The 22,174-nt window shown below is 38.5% G+C and overlaps 1 protein-coding gene across 1 annotated transcript in view; it reads left to right on the plus strand.

Moving 5' to 3' along the window:
• The window catches only part of SLC48A1 (solute carrier family 48 member 1), a 35,335-nt gene extending 13,785 nt beyond the window's left edge, over positions 1 to 21,550 (plus strand). Inside the window, exons 2-3 of the mRNA XM_089691387.1 lie at positions 10,988 to 11,155; positions 13,020 to 21,550. Coding sequence (XP_089547513.1) covers positions 10,988 to 11,155; positions 13,020 to 13,156 — 305 coding nt within the window. The 3' untranslated portion in view covers positions 13,157 to 21,550. The remainder of the gene's footprint in view (positions 1 to 10,987; positions 11,156 to 13,019) is intronic.
• The last annotated feature ends 624 nt before the right edge of the window (positions 21,551 to 22,174 follow it).

Below are 22,174 nucleotides of genomic sequence, written 5' to 3' on the forward strand. Positions count from 1 at the left end.
ATAAAATGGGCTCTATGGCGACTTAAATGTTTATTTTTAACATTGCACTGTATATCTCCTCCTCCTCTCTCCAGAACCGCACCCGTGGACTAGCAGGGAGGAGAGAGATCTTGCAGTGTAATGGGCACCGATTAATGGGTACTCGTCAGGAAAGGGAAATGTCAGGCTTATCATTTTTTTTCTTTTGCACACTTGTAAAAAATCATTTAAGGCCTGAAAATGACACAAAACCCCCAACATATATTTTCTGAAAGCAGAGATCCTAGAGAATAAAATGGTAGTTTAATTTTTTTATATCACACGATATCATCACAAAAGTTCTATGAAACACAAAATTTCAGTAAAAAATTCACTTAAGTTAATTTTAGGGCACAAATAGCAATAGATTATCAAATGTTTTGTAAAACATAAAAGACGAGGTTGCATTGATCTGGGGTTCCCCTTGTTAAAGGGGGCTTCCAGATTCCGATAAGCCCCCGCCTGCAGACCCCCACAACCACCGGCCAGGGTTGTGGGGAAGAGGCCCTTGTCCCCATCAATATGGGAACAAGGTGCTTTGGGGGGAAGAGGGAGCTCCCCATGCTTCAAAGCACCCCCCCTTCTGACCTCCACCGCGCTGCATGCTCGGATAAGGGCCTGGTATGGATTTTTTTAATTTTGGCATGGGAGTTCCCCTCAAAATCCATACCAGACCCGAAGGACCCCACGCTGTTTGTTTTTATTTATTTATTATGGTGCTGGTTTTTAAGTGTAATTACCGCCTTTTTTTTTTTTACTATAGCTCAGAAATTCAGCTATCACTTCCTCCCAGCTAAAAGAGAGAGAGCTTTTTCTTTTAGTTGTCCCAAGTTAAAAGAAACAAAGATTCCTGTAACTCCAGGAAAAGTGACAGCTAATCTTGTGAGCTATAGTGAAGAGGGAAAAAAAAAAAAGCTGGCAATTGCATTTAAAAATCGGCACTGACATATACTTCGTATTGCGAAAAAAGTGTAAATTGAGGCATTCGTAAACCGAAGTGTGTGCACCTATACTGTGTGTTTTTGGTTTTTTTTGTTTTTTTTTCCTCCAAAGGTAATATGGCCCAAAGTAGTAAAAAACCCACATTTTTAAACAAATTTAGCCATATATTTCATTACTTGCTACCAAAAAATACCCCAAAATACATTCTTATGCTCCTGACGATCACATATGTGGTGATACCACATATGTGTGTCATTTGCTGCTTGTACCTGTAGTAGGGCCCAGAAACAATGGTGTGCCCCTTTTTTTTACTTTTTTTTTAAATTCTTGTTTAACCACATGCTGCCCAGCCACTGTAGAAATACGGCGGCACGGCTGGGCAAAACCACATTTTAAAACGTGGGTTTTTATAACGGGTATGGGGCGCGCCGCCGCCCTGCCTTTCCTGGCCGCGGATCTCAGTCGACAGGTCACAGCCGGTCGTTACCGGCTATGTCCCGGCGATTAGCGGCAATCGGTGACAGAGAGCACAGCTGCAGTAGCTGTGCTTTCTGTCAGTTCCCCGACAGCTCCTGACACGCTGATCGGGACAGAAGAGTTTATCTCTCCCGATCAGCGGTGTTCCCTGCAGTACACACCCCCGCCCCCTAGTAAAGCACTCCCCTCACAGTTAACCCTTTCACTGAATAAAAAAGTTAACCCCTTCCTCCCCAGTGGCATTAGTACAGTGTCAGTGTGTTTTTTTTTTTTTTGCACTGATCACTGTATTGGTGTCACTAGGGATGTAAGTGACCCCACGTCAGTTCCCCCCCAGTGTCAGAATGTCCGCCGCAGTCCTGCCATAATTCGCTGATCGCCACCATTATTAGTTTAAAAAATTTTTTTAAATCCCAGTATCTTTCCCGCCATTTGTAAACGCTATAACTTTCACGTAAACCAATTAATTTACACGTATTGGGTTTTTTGTAGCAAAGACATGTCGCAGAATGCATTTTGGCAGAAAGTTATGACTAAATTTGATTTTTACATTTTTTTTTTTTTTTTTTCTGGACATGTTTTATAGCAAAAAGTCCAAAATATAGTTTTTTTTTTCCTCAAAATTGTCAGCCTTTTTTTTTGTTTTTTTTATAGCGCAAAAAATAAACGCACACACAATCAAATACCACCGAAAGAAAGCTCAATTTGTGGGAAAAAAAAGGATGTAAATTTAATTTATGTACCATATTACATGACCGCGCAATTGTCAGTTAAACTAGCACAGCGCTGTATAGCAAACAAATGGCGTAAATTGCAGTATCTATACCATAGTTTGTAGATGCTATAACATTCACACAAAGCAATCAATATACACTTATTGGGATTTTTTTTACCAAAAACATGTAGCAGAATACATTTTGGCCTAAATTTATAACTAACTTTGAGTTTACTATATTTTTTTTATAGCTGAAAGTAAAAAATATTGTTTTTCTTCAAAATTTTCTGTCTTTTTTGTTTATAGCGTGAAAAATAAAAAGTGAACAGGTGATCAAATTACACCGAAAGAAAGCTCTATTTGTGTGAAAAAAAGGACGTAAATTTAGTTTGGGTGCAGCATTGCATGACAGCGCAATTATCATTTGAATTAGTGCAGCGCCGAGTAGCAATAAGAGGCCTGGTCATTAAGGGGGGTAAATCCTCATGAGGGCAAGTGGTTAATATTTTTCATCTCCTGCAAGGAGAGAGCTACAATGTTTACTTTCTCTTCTGAATGGAGAGAGAAACACAGGGCAGGCTACACAGTGACTGATCACTGTGATAGACAATCAGCTGGGAACTCTGTGAGAGCCCAGGATTTGTGTGGCATTTTCCCAGCACAAAAACAGGTACGCAGATATGTGTCCTCACAGATAAAGGTCCTCTTCAATGAGGCCACATATCTGCTCTCAGTTGTTAAGGGATTAGCAAATTGATGCCAGGGCATTTATTTTTTTTACCACATTCTTTGGACTCTTTTTAGTAGAGAGGTCTGTCTGTGCTAGACAGGCTACTTACCATTTGGAATAAAATAAATACGCTGGATTATTACAAATTTTGTACTTCATCTTGTGCTTGCTTGGTGCATAGTCCAGAATTTGTCATTTATTTCTACACATCCAATATTGCTAAAGAAGCTGCATGAGAATTGTCATATAGCCCAAAACCCAATATTTCTTGTCTCCCATAATGTTTTCCAAATGACTGCATTCCTGAGGTTGGGTGGATGAGGGCATTGCTGTAAAAAAAAAAACACTGGGAATTACAAGCTCTTCCATAAACTCTTGGGAACTGATAAATTGTAATCATTTTCAACACAAACACTTCAAAAACCTTAGAGTGAATCACACATTCACCTTTAGCTGGTGATGAACATTTCCGTAACATACAAATCTGACCATATTCTTTTACTGTGTAGTCATTTGTAGAAAAGTGAAATGTTGACCTGAAAATTGACCATGACAAGATCTTTAAACCTGTCCAAAAAGATCCATAGTTATAGGTGTGTAGGCCAATTACTTGTTGGACTGACAGTGCATTGGAGGATTTCAGTTTTTTGTGCTTTGCCAGGGTATGTTGGCTTATGGATTGGACAGCCTGGCTCCTGAGGTTTTCATGGGTTTGGCCTCTCTGCATGTGTAAATGTCTGTGCTCATTTGAGTAATGGCCAACCTCTTAGAATGTAATGTGTTTAATATAATGTAGAGAAATTCTGTTTTTAAATTGATTGCACAATCAAGGCTTTATGCACACTAGTTTTTTGTTTTTTTGCCCAAAAAAATGTTTGGTAGTGTTTTTATGTTTTAGGCACGTTAGCGTTTTTGCAGTGCATGTAGGGGGGAAAAAAGCTGTTGGGCACCTTCAGCTTTTTTTTTTTTTTTTGCCGGAAAATGTTTCCAAAAACTGAGCAGCAATCTATATGTAAATTTTTTTTTTCTGCTCTTAAATGCTGAAGCTTGAAAAACGCTACTAGCTTAAAGTAGTGTGCATGGACACCTAGGAAAACGCTATTTAGCTTCTAGGAGCAGAAAACAAAATTCTGATAGCAGCTTCTAGGAGCTTTAAAAAAATGTTATGGATGCTATGGCCCCAATATAAAATGCGCAAAAAAATGGTTTAAAATAAAAAAATGTCAAATGCATAAAACACAATAGGTGATATAACTGATGATATAAAGTGCAATGAATCCCAACCTTCCATAGGAGAGGGGGCCACTAGATGTCAATATGCCCGGAAGTGTGAGTTCGGCTATTTTAGACACTGCTTCAGGAATATGCATCCTTAAGGGGCCAATCTACTATTGGAATGGAAATGTAAACAAGCGATCAGTCTGGTGCACTGGATGTTACTCGTGCACTGTACTTGTGTTTTTAATCTTTTAATGAACAATATCAGGTTACTCTGGTACTGCACCATGAGATCTTTAATGTTGTTTTTTAATTTTCACATTGATTTTGCTGTAATCTTGCGGTCTTAAAGTTATACTTGACTATTACAAGTGAATTGGAGGAATATTGCCAGTTATTGCATCCAGATTGTTGGGAAAGTGTGTTTTGATCTTTCCTCTGTGAGGGTCAAACCTTGAAGTAAGCGGCAGCATTGGAAGGTGATTGTTCACTGTGGTGGAGCCCTTCAGCAGCTTTATATTGTGCACGCATGACATGGCTATTTTGGGACCTTTTGTGAATTTTGTATCTTGCATTCGTTTATATTTAATGTGTATGCATTTTTATAGTATTTATGACGTTTATGGGGGAATATGAATTATTAAGCTCTGTATGTATAAGGGAGGTTGGGATTCATTGCACTTTATATCATCAATTATATTACGAATTGTGTTTTATACGTTTACATGCGTTTGCTATTTATTTAAAAAAAAATTTAGCAAATTTTTATATTGGGTTATTCATTGCACTTTATTAGTTCATATTATTAGTTATATCACTAATTGTGTTTAAAACAAAATTCAATATTTAAACCTCCACACCCAAAATGAAATGAATAATTTTATCACCCTCCTTCAATCAATAGTCTAAAACCAATAATATAAATCACTGCTGCCACCTTGTATAAAAAATGTAAATATCATGAGGGGATCCCCTATGACTAAGCCGGAAGTGATGAAAAGCATCAAGATGAGGCTGTGCGGGGCCGGATGTGACATCCAAACCGAAACTGGTGATGTGACGTGGGAGCATTGTCCCAGAGGCCTGGCGGTGATCAGATTACACATGCCCACATCTGATATCAATCCACAGTGATATGATGAGCGATTTTAGTTCTTGTACTTTGCGAGTGGCTTTTGGTTATTGTACCTTTTTGGAGATTTTTCTCTTTCCATGGCAAAGAGGAGTAAGGAGGTTTATGAAGGTTTGCACAGCGGTGCCTTAAAGTGGAATCTCAACAAGTGATACATGCCAACTATGAGAGTGGAAGAAGGCATGTGGGTCTGGTGAGTGTATACCCAGAAGCGAATGTTGGCTCAGGAGCACTTGGTGGTGTTGATTTGGGATGTAAAGAAGATTGGAGGGGGTTTTTCATATTAGACATATCAATTAGGTTTGATGCATTTACATGTGTTTTTTTGTCTTATTTAAAAACCTTTTTTTAAAAAAATTTTTTGTTTTTTTGCACATTTTATATTGGTTTACACACATTTTAGTTGTGCTACACTTTTTTCCATATTGATTTCTATTGGTGTTTGAACGCACAACAATGAGGAGCTGCAACATAACATATATGGTTTTTGATATATATTTGGGTTAGCAGATAGGTTTCCATTTGTTTGATTTAAAAATAAAAAAAGAAATGCTAGTGTGCATGGAGCCTAAAGAGGCAATGTGCACTGATGTCATTTCTAGCCTCCTGCAGGACAGAAAAAAGAATAAAATGTAAAAAGCTGAAGTATTATGATCTCTTCCACCACTAGCAACTTGTGTCATCCAAGGATAGTTAGGGTATGCTTAAACCCTTTAAAGCTGAGATTTTGGTCAAAAACTTGTTTTGCTTCTACAACTGCAGTCGTATCACTTACACGTAATTTAACCGTTTCCACACCGGGCACTTTTACCCCCTTCCTGCCAAGGATATTTTCAGGTTTCACTTTGAATGACTATTGTGCGGTCATACAACATTGTACCCAAACTAAAATTTTATCATTTTCTTTACACAACTAGAGCTTTCTTTTGGTGGTATTTAATCACTGCTGGGGTTTTTATTTTTTGCTAAATAACAAAATAAGACCAAAAATTTTGAAAAAAAAAAGTTTTCTTTGTTTCTGTTATAAAAGTTTGCAAATAAATAATTCATAAATTTAAGCCAAAATGTATTCTGCTACATGTCTTTGGCAAAAATAACCCAAATTAGTATTTATTATTTAGTCTGTGGGAAAGTTATAGAGTTAACAAACTATGGGATATATCTGAAAATTGATCAATCCTGAAGTACTGACAGCCAATCTAATGTCTTGAGGTCCAAGAATGTCAGAACAGTATAGATATCCCCCAAATGACCCCTTTTTGCAAAATAGACAGTCCAACGTACTTCATAAGAGGCATGGCAAGTTTTTTTTGAAGTTTGCCATTTTTTTGTCATTTTTTGGAAATGAAGAAATAAAAAAATGATTTTTTTTTTTTACATACTGTCACCAGTGCAGTACAGCGTCGTCCTATAACTGGCATGGCGGTGATCAGGGACACTGACTGGTGACAGTATGAAAACAAAATAAAAAAAGAATTTTTTTTTTTAGTTTATTAAATTTTTTTTTTAACTATGTTTTTGAGTTTTTTTTTTTTTTTTTTTTCATATTTCACTGACCAAAGTAGTATAATGTTACCATAGTAACATTTACAACTTTAGGGAAGTGATCTAATATTTTTTTTTTTTTTTACACAATTTGCTTATAGCAAAGAATTACTTAACTGTGATTTGGCCACAGCTAATCACATGACACAGCTGGGCTGTGATTGGCCCAGCTTGTACATGTGATCGCTGTGACCATTTACAGCTAGTCACACTTGTATACAATGGATGGCTTCCTATCATGCCATCTATTGTATACAACTGTCATGTGACCTGCTGTTATTGGTCACAGCAGGTCACATGGTACCGCCAACGGAGCCGGTACTTAGATCTGTCATCGACCGTGTCCGAGGTACATACACCATATGGCGTCCACCCGGAGCGGTGAGGGTTTTTGCCGGCCGCCATTCAACCATAGGCCAGGCGGGAACCGGTTAAGTATGTCCCACGTCTATCAGGCAGCTGTAACCTGTAGAAATCTTCTTTACAGTGATGGCAGGTCCTCTTCCTGCTGCTGAACTTTTCGTGCTGAGGGAGTCAAGAGCTGTAAGTCTTCTGTGACCTACAGCAATAAAGTTCTAACTAGGATCGCTGTCCCAGGGATCCAGCACTGGCTTTCCGCAACTGGTGGTTCTCACCACTGCAGTTTTCTGGTGCCACCATCTTGGGTTTGGTTGCCAGCTGTGACTATCTGAGGAGACATAGCCGGCTCCTCACTGAGTATGCTCAACCCAGCTTTGGAATTGGGTTTCATTTGCACGTTTTCGTGATTTTTGGTTCTTAGAATTTGCATAGAGTTCACCCTTTCTATGGTCCACGTTTATCCCAGAGTGAGAGAAGATAGAACTTCTAGTGAACAGGGAAATAACCAGAATTGACAAGGCCATTTTGGGCCCCTTCTACACTGGGTGGATTCAGTTTCGCTCAGCAGGTGATCCATGACTTGATCCCCTTCTTATTGGTGCAGAGCAGGTGGATGGCACATCTGTGTTCAGTATCTGCAGATCAGACATGGACAGAGCCCGCTCTGCTCTGAGTGGCTGGAAGCCTTTCATTTCATTGCACATTTGTAAAAAAAAAAAAATCTATATTTTTGGCTAGAAAATTACTTAAATTCCCCAGAACATAAACTGAGAACCCGTGGAATAAAAAGATAATTGCTACTGGAGGACTTTCAATTTCCAGCAAGAAGCCAGCTGAGTAAAACGGGCACAAGCTGATGGCTGCAGTAGCTTACCCCTGCGCTCTTTGGGCATACTATGTCCGTCCAGAGAGTTGAACTAGTTAATGCTGAGCAGAGAAAAAGTGAGAGCGCTGACAATGGCAGCTCCCATATTTATCCTGTGACAAGTTTGCTTTAAAAATGCAGAAGTGACAACAGTGATGCAGCAGTAAACCATTCAGTGTGAAAGTTGTTGTCGACAAGTCAGCATTTCATATGTTCTGTAAATGGCTGAGTCACATTATGAGGTTCCCCTCATTACAGCAGAATGAAACTCCTCTAAACAATATCTTGGTTAACAGATGACTCGGCTCTTTTAGCGAAGTGTCCCTTTTACTATTTTCAGGAACTTCCAATGCCATGCCATGTAAAAGCCTGTGACGTAAATACATTTTATCTAAAATCTACTGGTAACAATATATGTACAGTGGGTAAAATACATATTGAACACGTCACCATTTTTCTAGGTAAATATATTTCTAAAGGTGCTATTACAACTTCATGCACAGATGTCTGCACCTTGAAGTCCCATTGACATGCGACTTAAAAATCATGTGACTTGACTTGAAATCGCACAATATGAAAGTCACATTCAGTGTGAACCAGGGCTAACAAATATATGAATTTTGTAGATGTTTATTTTTGATGTTTATAAACGACAGTGGTTGCAAATGCTACACAATGATGATACCTAAATCAGCATATGCGAATTGGCAAATTATGTTACCATCCTCCTCCTTTTTAGGTGATTTGGTTTCACATCAGTGCATACACAGTGATGCATGTTTTACCTGCACTGGGTTAGGCAGCTTATTCATTTGATTGGGGTGTCCAGCACAGAGCAATCACACACACAAAAAAAAAAAAAAACTTAACACATGGTGGAGAAAGGGTACCATTCTTTGTGTTGAGCTAAAATGTATGCGCAAGGGGCAATGGGTTGTCATGAAGATGATGCACTGCACAAAACGTGCACCATTCCATGCATATTCCCACAGTGCCTGTATGTAATCAGGGGCTTAATGGACAGTATTTAAGTGATTTTTGATAGGGAGTTCAGTTCTGCATGTTTGTTTCATGCTTGTATTAAAGTGATCTTAAAGACTGGTTATTTTTTTTTTCTTTTTGAGGGGGGGGGGGGGGGGGAGAGGTTTTTACTTACTTGCTCTGTGGGAGGAAATTGAACAGAGTATCGCCTTGCCTCCTCTTCTGGGGCCCCCACTGGCACTTTAAAGGAGAAGTACAGCCCAAGGTCATTTTGGTTGCACTTCTCCTGTGGATCACAGGAGTGCAGTTCGTTCTGCATGCCTGTGACCCATTTTCCATCAACAGCGGGCTAAAGTCTATCTGCTGACGTCAATTTGCCGGTCCAGGCTGGGGAAAGATTCCAACTTTAAAGTTGGAATCCATTGAGATGTCTGAATCAACATCTGGATTGGCCTCTGAGCAATCCACTGAGAGCCTGAGCCAGCCGCTACCTCCCCTTCCACAGCCCAGCACTTCAGTGTGCGCTGGAGAAGGAGGGGGGGAGGGGCGCTAGAGCAGAGCTGATCTGTTTTTACATTGATGAGCCTATACTTGCCCTTTCCCTGTGGGTCTGTTAGCCGATAGGACATCGGATCATATGATTTATATTCCCTTTTTGTTGAAACCTGAACCTAGATGTTAACATACTATATTTCTCACATACTGTGTATTCTCACCCTGTGGCATTGGAAAAGTATATAAAAAAGGTTATAGTTTCTTCCTATAAGAAGAATAGCACCAGTTGAAGAGAATGTTAAGAGGTCACAGATGTACAGGAACTCGTGAAATCCGTTCTGTCACCAGTTTAAAAAAAAAAAAAAAAAAACAACTGTGACTCGGCAGTTTCAGATCCTCAAAGGAAAAAAATGTCATGTTTTTGAGTTTCTCCAGTTATTTTGTATTACAAACCTGAGTAGGCATTGCTTTTTGCACTTTGTCAGAAAACTTACATGGTCAAAGTTCAGTACTGTGAACACAATTACTACACAATCCTACAATTTCAAAGTAGACTATTTAGAAATTGAGACTTTGATACACTGATAGAATACTCATTCACTCCATTTTTGTAGGGGCGGGGTATGCATTGTTATAAAGCATCACACTGTTTATTTTTCTATTTGTTGTTAACTTTATTGAAATATCACAGTGCAGGACGTCATGTAAAAATGCATTCTGTCTGACCTTATTCACTCACACCAACACAAGTGAATCAATATGACTTCAAGTATTTTGCATTGTCCATGCATTGGGATTGGATTGTGCATCTCTGACCAATGCATATGGTGTGAATGACCCCTTGGAGGGAAATCTTGAGTAGACAGTGTTGCCCTTAGCCAACATAGTGTAACACTTTAAAGTACAACTTTGCTCTGTCAGCATGGACTATTTTTAATTTTTATGCTACTATCATTAGTAAATGGATAAGAAAGTATATAATATTTACTTGTGTTTTTTAAACTTTTTTTTTTTTCTTTTCTTTATATTTCTACAATTATTACTGGCTTCCATGTCTAGGAAAATGATTTAATACATCCCAGCAGTCTTCATGAGGGGAGGGAGGGTTCGTAGCTCATCCTATTCCTGAGCTAAGGGCAGATGAATTCCAGGGAGTAAATACCTGAGTCATTGCCCTTACTCAAGATGGCCACTGCCAAAAATGCTAGGCGGTGTTTTTCAAAATAATTTCCCAGCAAACTAAAGCATGGAGAGATGGATGAGCTTGCTTTTGAATGTTAAAAAATTATTAAATAGAATTTTTGGGGGTGGTGCTCAGATGAAATGCAGTCTCTTTAAATTCAAACTTGGAATGAAATCTTCACAAAGGTCTCTGTAGAAAAGTAGAGCATTAAAATGAGATGTGTTCGGTATATAGTGTGTTGTGTACATATGTGGATGATGCACATGCATCATGTTCACTTAATGAACTAGGATTACTAATTGTCCTATTTCTTTTGTTTTTATTAGGTGTTTTGGCCTTGTGGGCCCTCATCACACATATTATGTATGTACAAGACTTTTGGAGGACATGGCTGAAAGGACTTCGCTTTTTCCTCTGTGTTGGAATTTTCTTCTTTATCCTGGCTTTTATAGCATTTGTCACATTCCTTGCGTTAGCCATATCCAACCATCAGTGTAAGTATCTTACTATGCTGCTTTTAAAGAGATTTTATAGTAGGTTCTTTACTTTTTTTAATTTTTTAATGATGGTCAGGACTAACACAAGTTAAAATTCAAGCTATCAATATTGTTTTCATTTCCAGCTAGCTGGTGGAGCTCTAGATGCCAATAAACTGGTCTATCCTTAGATCATTTTTAAAAGGCCTTTTGCTTACTTAGCTCAGTATCTCAGGCTGAAATGTAATATACAATTACATGAGTCAGATTATGGACCCTCCCTGCATGTGGTTTCAGCACCACCCCTACTAGGACCTGCTGCAGCCACTAAAAATAGGTGCTTTTAAGGGATAAGTTCACCTTTTAACAAAAAATTATAAATGCACATTTTTTGCAGGTTCCATGCAACTCCAGCAAACCTGTCAGTGTATCTGTGTGCTCGTATGGACATGCAGATGCAATCTGACAGGAAGAATCCAAGAACTACCATAGTGCTGAGCAGCGTTGTGGTAGTTCTTTGAGAACTTCAAGTTGACAGCCGCAAAGGTTGTCAGAACTTGTAGTTTTCCCATTCATAGAATACTGTGCACTAGTGATGTGGCCGGGTGGGCAGAGCCCCGCACGGCCAAGTTTTTTTAATAAAAATTGTGACCGCTAGCGTTGGAGAAAATCCTCTGCTAGCTGTCACAATGGGGGAGCAGGGGGCCAGTCCTTTCTTAAACTGTACATTACACCCTGGAAATGGATATAACATGTTATGAAATGTGAACTTATTCTTTAAGATGCTGCTGGAATAAAGAATTGTAGTTGTAGAACTGATAAAATAATAATTTGCCCTACTCCAGCAACCTAGAGAAGGCATCAATTATCAGGTCTGAACTCAGGCAAGGAGACAGGTCCTTGCCTGATCAAAGGAAGTTACAAACCTGAGTTTTTTTTTTTTTTTTTTTTTTGTTTTTTTCTTTTTTTTTTTTCTTTAATTTGCTTATAAGCTGTCTAGACTGGTTTTATCCATGGCCCACAATTTCCTTCTTATAAACTATGACAAGACTACAGTCCTGTTTTTTGCCCCCCAATCAATTATGTAAGGCCAGTCCTGATACCCTATCTATAGATGGCACTGTCTTCGAGCTTCTGGCTAAATTGGAAAATCTAGGAGTGATATTTTAATGCTAGTTTACCACCATTTGAACAATGTCAGAACATCTTTTTTCCACTTGAGAAACATTGCTCGACTGCATCCTATACTATCATACACTGTAGCTGGAAAGTTATCCATACATTTTGTGTTCTCCCAACTTGACTACTGCAATGCTCTACTTGTTGGTGTACCGAAATCCTCTATCCTAGAGTCCTTGCACTGGCTACCCATCAGGTTTTGCATAGATTTTGAGATAGTCTTGCTCACCTATAAGGCTCTTCGTGGCTTCACACCGTTATCTGTCTGAACTTTTTTTTGTGTGTCTGTGTCCTACTCACCTACACTCGATGGGAGACTGAACCTTCTCCTGCTAGGCTCCAAAACTCTGAAATTAACTTCCAAAGAACATCAGAGAGTTATCTTCTCTAAACTCATTAAAATCAAATCTAAAATGTATTTTTTTTTCTTTAGACAAGCTTTCACATAATTGTCCTTTTTTTTTTTTCCTCCTTTGTTTCTATCCTGTGTATTTCTTGTAAAGAGCTTTGAGACGCTTTTAAAGGTGCTATATAAAATAAGGATTATTATTTTAAAAATAATTGACTTGATAGTATATTGGGTCTATTAGTGCATTAGTATTCATTCATTGTAAACGTCCTTTTGAATAAAAAGAAAAAAAAAATTATGCAGCGCTCCTATTGCAACTTCTGACTTTTTTTTTCTACTTTTTTCTCTTTCTAGCAATCACAGATCCAAAGAACTTGTACTTGTCCTGCATATGGAGTTTCATGTCGATGAAGTGGGCCTTCCTGCTTGGCCTCTACTCATTCCGTTACAGGAAAGAGTTTGCTGATATCAGCATCCTCAGTGACTTCTGACCAGCAAATTTCAGTGACTGAAAGCAGATTTTATCAAATGGTCTTAAACACATACCAGCTCCTTGTCTGTCACTCAGTTATGCACAGTGACCTCTAAAGGAAATCAAGATGTAAAGGGACTAATGGAGCAGCAGGGAAGATGAGATGTTGCATCCATTTTCATTTTTATTACAGCTCTCTTCATCCTCTATAACTAGTTCTTTTAAACATAACCTTTTCTTTCTTAACCAATGTTACCCATGGAATTTACTAAGCATTTTAACAGCGGTATAGCATACTGCTTCTGTCAGACAAACTTAATCAGCACAGTCACTTTATCTCTGCTTTACCCAAATGGAACTAGAATGAAATGGTCTTGCAGTTTTAGCACACAGGGCTTATTTTGATACAGCATCCCCAATAAGTTCTGGTATTGATACAGATGTTTTATTTTTACTGGTTTATATGTGTTACTTTTGAATGTTTTGTACGTGTTCTATGTAAACACGCACAATGAATATCGACTTTTTGTCGCCTAAAAAAAACCCTTTTTAATTAAATGGTTTCTAAATAGAAGCAAATGCAGGAAATTAATCCTGCATTATTTACAATGAAGTGTGTAAATTATGTAGCAACAATTTTAAATTATTGAAAAATGTACATTTTTCTTATTTTAAGAAACTTTAAAGTGCAATCTGATAAACCCAAGAAAAAAGTACAGCTACCAGGTGTATACAGTGCTTTGTTAAAATTGTTTTGAGTCCAACAAAATAAAGAAAAAAAGAACCGTATATGAAATGCTGCAGCTTTAATTCTTTGCCCTAAAAGGAAAACTTCAGGCTTCAGTACATTGAAACACACAGAACTGGTAATCAGATAAGGAATTTTCCAGTTTGCATACTTGTGGGTCAGTTAAACAAAGTTTAAAAAAAAAAAAAAAAAATTGATCCGGTCAACAAAATGGTCATCTTGATATTTTTGAGCGGTGGTAAGCAGTGACTGCTCCCCAATTCTTTCATGATGGGTTTTACCTACAGTTCCACCTGCAGTTAAAATATCCTTTAAAGCCAAGCAGTCTAGCTTTAAATTGTGTAAGTTCACTTTTACAAAAAAAAAAAATGCGCCCTTTTTTTTTTCTTTTCTTTTCAGGAATCAAAATATGCATTTTTTGGAGGGTGGTGTGGGGGCCTAAAAATAAAAAAAAAGGCAAACTTATCCTTTTTTATTATGCTTTGCCTTTATATCTGTGCATCGGGCTTATAGGTTAAAAAGCATACAGTACAGAACCAATGAGGAGGTATTTCTGTGTGCCACTACAAGAAAGGTATGGTGATCGCATTCAGTCTTTAAAAAAGTAAAATTCAAATTATGTTTCTGCCAATTTTATTTTCTAAAATAACTTTGCATTCATCATTTGCACTTTTTTATATTTCTAATTCTATAGAATATTTCAATTTGCAACAAGAGAAATGCAGAGCATTCATGTGATAAAGGAATTCTTTCTTTAGTAACTCTGGAGCACAGTTAGATATTTTAAAGGGAAAGTGTATTGTATTTTCAGTAAGCACATATGTTACTATAGTAGTATTTGTAATTTCTCATAGGTCTTTCATATTTTTACATGTTTGTTCTTCCAATTTTTTGTGTTTTGTATTAAATGTAGAGATGTGTAGATTAGTGGCCAGAGGAAAAGTAAAGTAGATTAGCCACTGCCATCTCACTACCTCCCTCATTAACAACTGTTGAGAAGATATTGGCCACAAACCGAGTGCATTATTTTTTTTTTTTAAAGGAGTTGCTTGACTCAAACTTTCATTAAGAAAACCGTTATGTGGGATTTCAAAGAAGTAGACCCAGTGTATGTAATGAGCAAATTTTAACTGTTCTCGTGCACATAAATACTTACAAACTAACTGATCTATTTTGCATGTATATCTTTACAAAAACATAGAAATCACTACATACTCCCTTTTTAAAAAGATTTAGATATACTCTATGGACAATATATTATGTCTTGGTCTGTTATTTCACATGGTCTATAATTTTTAATATACATTACCAATGCATATCGTAAAATGTATATAATCTGAACTGGTAAAGACTACTGGAAACCTGATTGCAGTATTATACTGTCCTTCAAAGCAACCTCTCAAAGAGCAAAACATGGGAACTGCTATTGCTGAACTCCTAAAAATGCCAGCTATCTGCCTGTCTTTGTATCTCTTAATACTTTTGTCAATGTGTTTTTGTTTTTTTTAGATCGATTATATGAAATCAACAAAAGGTGTCAACCATGCCTGATTAGTGCTTCCTTTTTTCTTTTTGCAAGGATTATTTAAATAGAACCGAACACTGTGCAGTTATCAAATGTTTCAATATGACAGATCATATCTGAAACAAAATATAATATGTGCTGCCATCCTAATTGTATCCACAGGCAATTTTTTTCTGTGTTGCCTCATTTTCATGTGGTGGTGTTTTTTTTTTTTTTTTTTTTTTTTTTTCTTTTGCTGTTGCGTTTGTAAGTACCCCTTTTTGGAATCCCTAAATTGCATGTGTAGCACGAAGGATCACACGTTTTTGGGCTGCAGTGCTCAGTCCATCTCTGATATTCCTGTAGCTACAGCTGCTTCTGCACATTCAGTTGAGCATGAAGAGGAAAGTACTTTCTGTCTCTGGTAACCTGGTACATGTTCAGTATCAGGCTTCTGACATTTCACTTAGGCTTAAGTATATTATTTCAGTCTTAATGCGGTGCACACGTGCCTTGACCTGGAACAGCCTCTATCAGCAAAACCTAAGGATACCATCTTGGGTTCTCTTAATAGCCCCCAGCCTGGTAAAACTTTTTCATGTAGACTCATGTTTATACAGTAACAGGCCTAACACTGAAAAGGTCTTTACCCCTCCTAAATGTTTGGCCAAGAAATACCTTTTGTGTTCGACCAATAGCCTCTGTTTTGGATCCGATCATCTCATCTCTCAACAGGACTTTGACTATCACTTTAGAAGACACTCAGATGTTTCAAAGACCCAGTTGATTTAAGGCTAGATTTATTTTTTTTTCCTCCCAAGACCTTATTTTTGCTGGCCCATCACTGCAACCTGCAATTGCTGCTATGCCCATCTGCCAGACCTTGACTGTCTGGTCAAAGGATGTGTCTCATGATCCTGACTCCATCCTTGTGGAGCTCATGCCTCACTACTTTTGTTTGTGTTGATGGGTTGTCCGATATTATTCACCTAATATCCATAATGAGCATCCGTTCAGTACCCATGGGGAGGGCCTTTTGGTGCAAGTGCTGGTCAGCAAGGCATTTGTGCATTTTGCATATGCCCTTGAAGTGGAAACATCTGACAGATTCTGTTGTAAGAGTACCTTTTTAACCCAACAGGAGAAGACTAAGTCACAATCAAGCAAGCCTTCCTGTTGGAACTGATTTCACCTGCTGGTTGCACTGTGGTTCTATGGGCTGATCGCTGCAGTTCCAGTGTCCACAAGCAAATGTCTCCCAGGTTGTAGTTATCGGCTCCATCTGGTCTCAGCTGTTAGGAGGATATATAATGCTTCTTCCACTAGCACATGGCACATCAGTGTTTTGGGTGCTCCTGCTCTGTACTGTTTGCCGTGCTGCTTGCAGACATTTGTTGCCATTTTATTCTTGACCTTGATCTTGCTCCTGCCCTGCACCCAGTAACCTGCTGCCTTGTTTCCTTTGCAGTTTTGATTTCCCCCTTCCCATCTGCTTCCTGCACTCCCCTACCTTGTGTGTCCCTCTAATTTTGTGTATATATAGTTAGGTTGCTGGTAAGGCAGTGTGTCATTTTTAGTTTTGATCCTCATGTTTACTGCCTGCTGGTGTGTGATTATTTATATATAATGTGTGTCTGGTCCCAGTTTCTTGGATGTAGCTACATATATCTGGTCATCTCAGCTGCTGTCTCCTGACACTTTCTCTTTGGAGGTGAAGAAGAGTTCCTTTTTCATTTTCTTTTATCGGTCCAAAGCTAAACCTGCCAATCGATTCCACTACAAGTCCTGGATCACCCAAGCCCATTAGCAAGTTCTCTACTCATTGACAAGTTGGGGGTAATTCTGTTGACTTTTGCAGTTACCTGGACTGAAGACATTCAGACTTTTGGGTCCAAAATACAGTGTACAGAGACTCCCATGCTTAAAGTTCAAACTCTGCCACTGCCCCTGTGTCATGTTGTCCAACCTGCTACTGTCTTCTGTTCCATGGTTTTTTTTTAAGAACTTTTTCACTCTTCTCAAAACATAAGGGAGCGTTCTCAACACATACCTCCTGCATACAAAAAAAAACATGTAATCTCCCTGGTCAGTCCCTGCCTTCCTTTATCCAGGAGACTTTTTGGCCTTCATGGCCCGCAAAGAAGATGCATGTTTGCATGTCCTTATTTTCCCAGCTCACCTGTGCTGAGTTTTGCTGCGGCCACACAATGTTACCACTTTGTTGTCCTGTCCACTGCATCTCAGGTTTTCACCAAAATGCTAGCCCCTTGTTCTTAAAGTGTTACTAAACCTAGGACCCTGCATTCTGGTCTCCCACAGTACACAGAACATGGAAATGCAATTGTTTTAGTAAATATAATATTTCAGGCTTGTAGGAGAAGTTTCAATTCTGATTGGCCCTGTGCTGATCACATGCACTCTCCCAAGAAAAAAAAAAAAAAACTTCTCTAGCAATACACACCAAACTGAGCATGTGCAGACCTAGTGTCTGCTAGGACATCTGACCAGATTTCAGACAGGTAACCCCACAGCAGTGGCCTACATCAACCATCAGGGAAGAGCCAGACGTCTTGCAGCTCAAAGAGAAACCGATATGATTCTTGCTTGGCCATAATGTCTTGTTTCAACCCTGCCCACTGGGCACATCCCAGGGGTGGAAATTGCAAAGCTTCCTTAGTCATCCCTAGAGAATGGTCTCCTCACCTACCTGGGATGCCAGATGTAGGTAATTCGGCTTCCAGATTCAACAGCATACTAAAAAGGTTTGTCTTCAGGTCCAGGGATCCTCTAGCTTTTGGAGTGGATACCCTAGTTATTCATTGGATAAATTAAACCTAATCTATGCCTTTCTACCTCTAAAATGCCTTTGTCTGCTCCACAGGATCAAGATGGAGGGTGTTGCAGTGATTTTCACTGAACTGGCCCAGATGGATGTGGTACTTGGACGTTGCCAGACTCTCCATGGGCCTGTCCAGATCTTTTGTCCCAGGGACCAGTTTATTATTATTATTATTATTATTATTATTATTTTACAGGATTTATATAGCGCCAACAGTTTGCTCAGTTCTTTACAATATAACAGGAGCCAATACAGCAACAATACAGTTCAATACAAAAGGGTTAGGAGGGCCCTTCTTGGAGCTTTCAATCTAAGAGTTTACCACCCTATTTCTCACTTGCTGATTTTTATGGCCTGTTAGACCAGGCTGTGACAGATAGGAGCCTGCCTGAATCCATCATCCCTATGCTATTGAAGGCTAGGAATTCAGCTTCTTTCTAAGTCTGTCGCTGGAAAGCATATTTCTCAAAAAGCGAGGCAAGGAATTGCATTCACAGGGAGTATTCTGTCGGGAGAAATCTTTGTTTCTCTAGTCTGGTGTGGAGTAATGCTTGATCGTTAAGTACGATGACATACTACTTGCCTCTCACTCCTTAGTTGTGGGCCTTTGTACAAGGTATCCCTTACATTGCTGCTCCTGTATATCCTCCAGTAACTTTGTGGGAGTTCAGCTTGGTGCTGTCAATTCTGTAGAAACTGTCTTTTGAATCTGTACGGGATATTCCTGTGTCTAATCTCACTGCAAGGCTAGTTCTTGAGTTGGCAGCCTAATCCTGTGAGGAGTAATTTCTTGTTCTACTCAAAGTTGTGTTGAGGCCTAACGCCACGGTTTTACATAAGGTGGTTTCCTCCTACCTCAATCCGTTCTCCATTCGTTGTCTTGCTCCCAAACATCAGAGGGAGCTTTCCCTCCCTATCTGAATGTGGTATGTGATGTTCAAGACTGTTTCTCAGCTACTGCTTTCTTCAGGGAATCTGACACATCCTTCATGAGGGTCCCCACAAGGTACAGCCTACGTCTTATTCCACAATTCCCAGATGAATTTGGAAGGTTATCATTCTATAATTTGCTTCACTAATTTTGTTTAGTGCTTCTTGGATTTTCAGCATCAGGCAACTGTTTCTTAGGTTTGCACAGCTACCACCTGGTCTTCTGTTCACACATTTGTTATATTATGCCAAATGGATGTTTGTCTTCTCTGATGCCCGCTTTGGTTGTGGGCCCCTTCTGTTAACCCGTTGTTTATGTGGGACTGTTAGCGCTTTGTTTGCTGTCTTTCCCACCCCTCAGTTGGACTGCTTTTGTTGTAGTGGAATACACTTTATTGTGCAGTTAAGAAATCAAGATTTGTCTTATCTGTAAAAATGTATTTTCTGAAGGTACATTAAGGGTCACAGGTCTCTCTGCTCTGTTCTTATGATCAACTCCTACTGCTTGCTAAAAACAAAAAAGCCCCAAAAAACCCAGGGGAATGCTGGCAATAGGGTTATATTGGGTTATCTTACGACTCTGTTTCTGGAGTCCAATTTCCTGTAGGCAGCTGCATATAGCCTAATGTACTTTGAATACTTTTTTGGATTCTTTTTATTGCTATCAGGATGAACAATCCCTTGTAATAGCATGGGAAATGACAGGTCCTGTATATGGAGACCGTATATATGTATATTAGACCCCAGATCTCTCCTCTGGCCTCCAGTGCAGCAGGTCAGGCGCAGATCAATCTGATTAGCTGCTTAACTGGCCAGTAAACAGAGCCGAAACCAAAAATGACTAAATCCTTGTCGCTTCCAGTTTCTGACATTACACAGTGGGAGGAACAACATTAGTTCCACCCAATGTGGCCAGGGCAGCCTATGCTGCTGGTTGCATCTTTACCGGGTTCTCTGATTGCTAGAAATCCAAGATCACCCTGTGGATTTTTCATCTCTACCAGTTCCCACTAGAGAGTCTGTCTTTTTGCTGCTTTTTCTGTTCTTAAAATTGAATGAAGAATCCAGTAGGCAGAGTGGGTCTTCTGTGTATTGGCTCTTGCGTTGGAGTTGACCTGGGGACTGTAGGTTGCCACTTTTCCTGCCAGATCTTCAATAGATATGACTTTTGATTCAAGTCACCTGCAGCAGTCCAATTTTATGTCCAAGGTCAACAAAAGACTCTTTCCTGTTGTCCCATCTCTTTCCCTGTTAATCAAAATTACAACAGTGTAAGCATGACACAAAACTGGTCTTTACTGACTATTGCACTGGCCTGTGCAATACCACCATTTAGTGAGGCTGATTTACTAAAGGAATTGAGAATGTTCCCAAATAAAGTTGTGTGAAGATTTTGATTTATAGAAGCATTTACAAAGCTGATACTGGTTTACTTTCAGCTGCAACTTTTTTTATTTTTTAGTAAATTTGGCCTCAAAATGTCTATTATATTGGGTAAATAATTGATTGTACCATGATCTGGTTATGATCAAATATAGTTCGTACTCCATTTATACTTACTGATTCTATATATATATATATATATATATATATATATATATATATATATATAAAAATTGTACAGTGTGTGTGCCAATCCTTGTACAAACAAGTCATGTATTTTTCAAGAAGTGACTAATTACCAGTCTTTGTTATTTAATATAAAGCTCTGCAGTGCAATAAAACTGCATTGTCAATTGTACAGCCAAGATCAGAATTTTGTTTTTAATATGCTAATTTTGTAAATTTCAAGCTGGCTTCATTCAGAAAAATACAACATGTAGCTTGGGGGATTTCTGGAACTGCAAAGAGCCTTTTTTCGGGACAGATGTATCATGGTGTAATCTTCCCAAAAAACTGCTGAAATGCTGATGACCAAACTGAAGCGCTTTTTAAAGGAAATCCAGAGAAATACGTGGACTTCCGTTGCTGACCTCTCCATTTGAAAATGTTAGTTACCCGTCATGCTGAGCCAGTAGCTGTAGTTTTTAAGGAGTTCACTGATTGCATACTTGTTACAGCACATTGATTCCCAAAAGTATTTAAGACAAATATGTAGAAAGATAATGTTTTCAGGAAGTCAGTAGTGGTACACCTATGCATTTCACTCAGAGGTTTCCTTTAATAATGGAACAAAAGGTATAATTTTTTGTTCCTTTTTGTTAGCACCTTGCTTTACCCAAGTTTTTGAGCAGACACTAAAATACATTTGCCCTCCTTGTCTCTAAACAATGATCACTGAAAGAAATGCTTATTTACTCCAAATAGGGTGGAAATTTGTAACAAAATACTTGTTTCATTGTAATTATGTTTATCGACTCTTTTTAAATAAATTCTTGTGGTTTTGTTTCAATTATTGTAGTGTTTTTCTGTTGCCAGATCTATATGCTGTGGGTGGCAGGTGCAGGCACAATCATGTATATGTACAGTGCCTTGAAAACGTTTTCATACCCCTTGCAATTTTCCACATTTTGTCATGTTACAACCAAAAAGGTAAATGTATTTTATGTGATAGACCAATACAAAGTGGTGCATAATTGTAAAGTCGAAGGAAAATGATAAATGGTTTTCAAAAATTTTTACAAAAATGCATTTGTATTCAGCCCCCTTTACTCATATTCCTAACTAAAGACTAGTGGAACCAATTGCCTTCAGAAGTCACTTAATTAGTAAATAGAATCCACCGATGTGTAATTTTAATTTCAGTAGAAATATAGCTGTTCTGTGAAGCCCTCAGAGGTTTGTTAGAGAACATTAGTGAACAAACAGCATCTCGAAGGCGATGGAACACACCAGATAGGTCAGGGATCAATTTGTGGGGTTAGGTTATACAGTGAAGGAAAGAAGTGTTTTGATCCCCTGCTGATTTTGAATGTTTGCCCACTCACAAAGAAATGATCAGTCTAAAAAATCGAATGGTAGGTGTATTGTAACACTGAGAGAATAGCAACAAAAAATTCAAAATAAATGCATGTCT

This window comes from Staurois parvus, unplaced genomic scaffold (genome assembly GCF_062004578.1).
Source record: "Staurois parvus isolate SC_StPar_1 unplaced genomic scaffold, SC_StPar_1.0 ptg000562l, whole genome shotgun sequence".
Lineage (NCBI taxonomy): Eukaryota > Metazoa > Chordata > Amphibia > Anura > Ranidae > Staurois > Staurois parvus.